Here is a 5938-nt window from a genome sequence, read left to right as displayed (position 1 = left end):
ACATACACATTTTTTGATAAAAAAAATAGTTTTTGAAAATATGCCATCTAAAAAAAACTGAAAAAAATCACAATGGTTGCTCTGAGTATTGCACATTATTTAAGTATAGTATTATGGCGTGCCCTGTAATAATTTGAGTTATGAATTTTTTTACACCAATGTTGAGTAAAACGAGTACATACAAATTTACAAATTTTTAAAATTTTTCTTTTTTTTAAATATGCAGTTTTGTAGCCCATTAAATTTTAATATAATAAGGTGCAAGTTTTAAGCGATTGTAATTTTTTAACAAAAATTTTTCAAAAAAAAATTTAAAAAACATTTCTTTTCATAGAGAATTTTGATGTGTGTATGTGTGATTTTTTCAAATTTTTTCCTCATATTTGAAAAACTATTAAATAGATTTGTTTTGGTTTTTTTGCTCCAACATCTCTAAATGAAATAAATCAAACTCATTTTGGTATGGAACGCCCCATATACATACATATGTATATCCCTGTGACTATATATGTGACTGTATATTTTATTTATTTTGCAGGAATTTTATAAATAAATTTCCCATGTTGCATGTTTTTGCTTGAAACTTACCGTTTACATAGGCGGCGAAATTCAGTCCATCGCCAGCTGCTTTGCTGCTTTCGCTGCCGACGGCGTCGATTGTGCTAAGGTGGCGACTCGTAGCGCGACTCGCGAGTCCACCATCTGCATGTGTCGCCTGAACCTTTTTGTTGTCGCCGCCACCAACGTCAACATGACGCTTCACTAGCAACACTGTGGGTGGTGTGAGCGAGAATGGAATGACGGTGTTGGTGGTCGGCTTTGTTGTTGCTGTTGCCGCAACGGAAACATGCTCGCTGGCTTGTGTGACACAGGCGACATGTTGGATTAATAAGGCCACCGCCAAGAGATTAAACACCCATGTGCAGCTGATGGGGGTGGTGGTGGCGGTGTTGCTGCTGTTTCCGCTGTTGTTGCAGCACCGACTGGCGTTGTGTTTGTTGTATTTGTTGCACATTGTCCATCTCAATATTAAATAGCGGGGTGCGTTGAAAACGAGTAAGTGAGAAATTTTCAAAAAAACAAAAAACAATGCAAAAGCAATAACGAAAAATTCCTAGCAGCGAAAGCTGAAGGGAAACAAAAAACTCGCCGCTTCTACTTAAACAGCGCAGCGCGGATATGTGATATATGCCTAGTTGTGGCTATACAACAAGAATGATAGAATACAAGATTGCGCCGATTGCAGCAGAATTCGTGAGAGTAATTTTAGCGTGACGTCATCGTAGAGCTGACAACTGAGAGCGGCGAGAATGAGGGCGACTAGTGATGTGCTGAATTGTCCCCAATACTCGATACCCAATACTTAAAAAAGATTTCGGTACCCTATACTTCCTTTTCGGTATCCGATACCGATTATTTACATTAAACCCTCGCCATTATATGTATTTCAGGTTTAGAAAAAACTTTCCTTACTAATTTATATGATATCGGCTAAAACACTTGAACTTATCGCCACAGAAAAATATTATTTTATCAATTTTAACCTTAGTCGGTCCAAGGTTCAATAAAAATACTTTGACGGATGATGAAGCCTTTCAGGGGAGAGATTNTTTTTTTTTTTTGTCAAACGCGTTGCTTTTCACCAGCTTATCGGATGTTCAGTTTATTGCAAAAAATACTGCAATGAAAAACAAAGTTTAATACGATATGGCGCTCTGGAGAATTTGTACATGTTTTCGTTGATTGTTCAGCGCCGTACTGTCGCGCATCTCTTTGCAAATGTGAACACAAGTAACACTACAACGCCTCTCACTTTTCACTATGCACTTTTCACGTAATTTTTTATCCACATTTGCCTACAAGTGACTTCACACATAAAATTAATTTAGTGCACTTTTGCACTGCCATTACTGCAGAAATGCACACTCACACGCATTACCAAACGAATGCGTACATATGCAAATTTAAATGCATATTAGGGTGCACCATGCTCCAACAAAAAAATAATAAAAAATTAAAAAAAAATTGGACTACTTTTCCATAGGAATTCATATATTTTCAGACTTCCGCCAAATATTTCAGAAAAATACTCCCAAAATCGAGGTATTTATAAGTAAAACTAGTATTTAAATTTTTTTCTAAAAAAACAAGGCAAATGTTAGAAGAGCTTAAGCTTAAAAGGTATGGCACAAAAATTTAAAATTTTTATCAACGGAATCTAAATAAAGAGATTTTTGGAGGTATCTTAAAATCGGTCTAGCTTACCCAAATCTTAAAACTTTTTTGGTGAGGCACCCTAATGTATTTAAATATAATTACACACACGCAAATATGTACAGTTAAGCCTTTGGCAAAAACAAAATCTCCTTTGGTTGAGTGTTTTTAACTTCAATTATTTTTTTTACATGCGCTTTTTTTATCACCGTATTTTTTTTTTGGGAATATGTATATTACATACATTAAGTAAGTGTATATTTGTACGGTCACATTCGACACTGTTGACATTGCATCAATGCTTGAGGTGTCGCCTGAAGATCTTCAAACGAATACACACCGAGCGTTAGGTACATTTGTCTGTGTGTTGATTATACTTATGTATGTAGGTATGTAAGTAAAGTTTATTTGCATACATGAGGAAATGTTAAGCAGCTTATGCTTAACGATTTTATCCTCTACCTTCTCCCAAACTCTGATTCAAAAATGCAAGTAAGGAGAATCAAATTCGGGCAAAATGGAATTAAATATTTTCGGGGCACGTATTTATTTTAAAAAGCTACTACGGGTACTATATGGTAGGAGGACTAGGATTTCATCTGATTGCATACACTTTGAATATAATCGCTACTGAAGCCGAAAGAAATGTAGATCAGACTGGGCCATATAAAGAAAAATCGGCTTTATTTCCCCAAGGGTTATATGTAATACTTTATCAATTAACAAACTATTTCGGATTTGAAAATGCTACCATGCTCTTGACAAAAAAAAATTGCATATTTTGGCATATGGCCACCTTCTGTTGGAAAACCAGGCCTGTAGTCAACGTTTCATTCAATTTAACTAACTGTTGAACTGAATTTTTTCCGTAGTCTGCCTTTGCTTGGAATACTATATATACACGTGCGGTTAACTAATTAGCACCGAAATTCAAAATGATTTTCTTTCAACTTATGCTTTTTTTTATTTAATACTTTTAATTTAAAATTTTTTTTTATATTTTATTTTTTTTTTGTGGAGGGTGTTGCACATTTTCTTCCATATAACGCATGATCAAAATTTTTGTTTATATGAAAAAAAAACCGCAACACCCTTCACAAAAAAAAATCAATAAAAATCAGCGGTAATCTATAGCGACTTGATCAGAATTGAATGGGCTAAAAAACTGCATACCCAAAATCATTTTTAAACATTATTCTTCAACAAATTTTGAAATTTTAATGACAATTTTATGAAGTTTGATTTTTTTTTTTGAAATTTGTGCAAGCTTTCAGACTTTTATTTATGTGGTTTCTGTTATAGACTGAATTATATTTTAAATTAAAATTTCTCAAAAATAAATAAATAAATATTAGTTGGAAACAATATGATTTTGAATTTCCGTGCAAATTAGCTGACCGCAGGTAACGGCAATGATATTTATAATAAAAGCCATAGTTTAACCGTTAAAATTGGATTTTTGGTTTTCCGATCAACTCTAACCGTTATTTTTGGAAATTAATTTTTTTCGATCAGGAATAATCTTTGTTTTTGGATTTCTATTTTTTCGACCAATTTTCAACGTTACTTTTGATTACTATTATCATTTCACACTTAATTTTTTAGATCATAAAAGATTTAAGCTGGTCATAAAAACTTAGTCTCATTATAACGGTTAAAAATTATCGAAAAAACAGTCACTATATTTAAAGAATTTTTCGATGCTAACTACGAATTAGGCGCACAACTTAAGATTCCTTTTATTGGACGTCCACTGTATAGTTAATCTGAGCACATACATACATATGTTTGCATAAATGTGTATTTTTTTTTTGAGGTTTTCTTTGAACCACAATCTGTCTACATATCTGTGCTTCTATTTTGCAAGTCCGTTTTGAGTTTTTTCAGTGCTTTAAATTTTTTTGAAAGAAAACTTTGGCAATTTTAAGTTTTTCTCACCGTTGGCGCAAAGCATACGTACTAATGTACTACCACTGCTCGCTTTGGCATTCGATTTTTATTTTTATTTTTTTTGTGTTTTGTGCTTTGCTGATAGTATTGCTTTATTCGTAATTTGATTACTTTTTCGCGCGAATTTACTTTTCTTTAATTCGTATTTCCGGATTTGGTACGTTTTTTACATAAATATTTCATGTTTTGGGACCAAATTCTCCAAGCAGCCATTAACAGAGAGCTTACGAAAGCGCGTTAACTTTGCTGCTAGAATTACTACCGAGGGACATGGGGAATGAAGAGTGTTTTTAGGTAGTGGCAGGCACACAGTTAAAGCGGCAACGGCTGAGCTTCAAACGGTTTTTATCTCTTGTTTTATATTTTTGGTTTTTACGGGTGGTGCACGTGTATGTATATGTTTTCTTTTTATTTTTATGAAATCCTTAAGCATACACATATACGTATGTATTTACACAGGTTTACATAAAAATAAGTAATACGGAGTGAGGAACATAGGGGGGTTATTTAGTCAATATATGGTGTGCAATATTGAGAACAAGTAATTTTTAAGCAAAAAACAAAATCGACTTCAATTCTCAGATAAATATTTAAGATTGTCATTAATCTCATCACGATCCAATGATCGATTTTAAACGTAATTAGAATGGGGGAGGAAAAAAATTAATAAAAAAAAGAATAAAAATATATATATATATTTTGTGAAGTCGGTTAAAAAGAGAGCAAACCATTCAAAATTGAACCAGAATGCGTGCACGCTCATACTACTTTTCAAATTGCTATCAATTACTCGAAATATATACATAAATAAGTTTAAAAGTCTTTATTAAATTGCGTTTTCCATTTGTTAAGCATTAAATTCCACTTTGTTTTTAATTTCGCACTCAGTGCCACTTCCTTTTGAAATTTGTTAAATCGTAAGTTTTACGCGTTTAAAAAATCCCTTCTCCTTTGGGCATCTAATAATCGTCTAAGTAGTAGATAGGCCCTTATCCTGTCGCTTTTCATTTTCATTCCTTCTGCTCTGTCTGTTTTTTGTCTCTGCCTGTGTCTGTCTGATCTCCTTAGGCGCTTTTATTATAACCAACCGCGTCGGCAACCGCGTCGGCAACCTGCTGTTTACGCTTCTTTCCTTCTTGTCAGACGGAAGCATTTAAATTCAATTCAATTTACGCATATAATTGCAACATTAACTGACAGCCAAGTTGCCAACATTTCACATAAACACAAAAACAAACACACACAGACACTCGACTCGCGGCGAATGTTATTGCACAAACAGTGCCATCAAAAGTAAAGCAACAAATTGCTGCTGGATGTGTATACATATATGGACGTCTAATGTGCACATAAACACACAAATAAATAAAAGAAACACACTTCTCCCAACTCACAACGCTTCTTTGCCAACTTTTAATAGATTGGCGCGTTTTGATGCTTTAGCACAAACTGTTATTTCACCGTCCGAGGAGCGCTTATTTCCTTTTTTTCTCGGAATTTTCTATTCTTCACACCGGCACGTTTGGAAAATAACTGACTGAATTTATGTCCTCGCATGGCTTAATAAGGACGAGCGCATAGTGGATTTCGGCCGAGTCTCGGACATCGTTTATTGCTCGCTAACATCTGTTTTTTGGCTTAACATACCTGTCGTTGGCAATGTTGTTTGTTGAAAAATGTCAACAGAGAGCGAAAATGCCGCCAAATATTTCTGAATGAATTTCCAGCGCATGCACACTGGTCGCGATTGGAAGTTCTTTCTAACTACGCTCCA

General features: G+C 34.2%; 1 protein-coding gene across 2 annotated transcripts in view; it reads right to left on the bottom strand.

The window, feature by feature from the left end:
• The window catches only part of LOC108370335 (uncharacterized protein DDB_G0290685-like), a 42502-nt gene extending 36817 nt beyond the window's left edge, over positions 1-5685 (bottom strand). Inside the window, exons 1-2 of one of the 2 annotated variants that reach the window (XM_017625656.1) lie at positions 5559-5685; positions 589-1127 (exon numbers count right to left, since the gene is read on the bottom strand). In XM_017625656.1, the coding sequence (XP_017481145.1) occupies positions 589-1015 (427 nt within the window). In that variant the 5' untranslated portion in view covers positions 1016-1127; positions 5559-5685. The remainder of the gene's footprint in view (positions 1-588; positions 1128-5558) is intronic. The other variant, XM_017625657.1, reaches the window with a different exon arrangement.
• Between the last annotated feature and the right edge of the window lie 253 nt (positions 5686-5938).

Source organism: Rhagoletis zephyria, unplaced genomic scaffold, assembly GCF_001687245.7.
Source record: "Rhagoletis zephyria isolate East Lansing unplaced genomic scaffold, Rhagoletis_zephyria_1.1 Rzeph_scaffold_04160, whole genome shotgun sequence".
NCBI lineage: Eukaryota > Metazoa > Arthropoda > Insecta > Diptera > Tephritidae > Rhagoletis > Rhagoletis zephyria.
The sequence above is the reverse complement of the archived record's forward strand: the minus strand, read 5'-3'. Positions and strand labels throughout refer to the sequence as shown.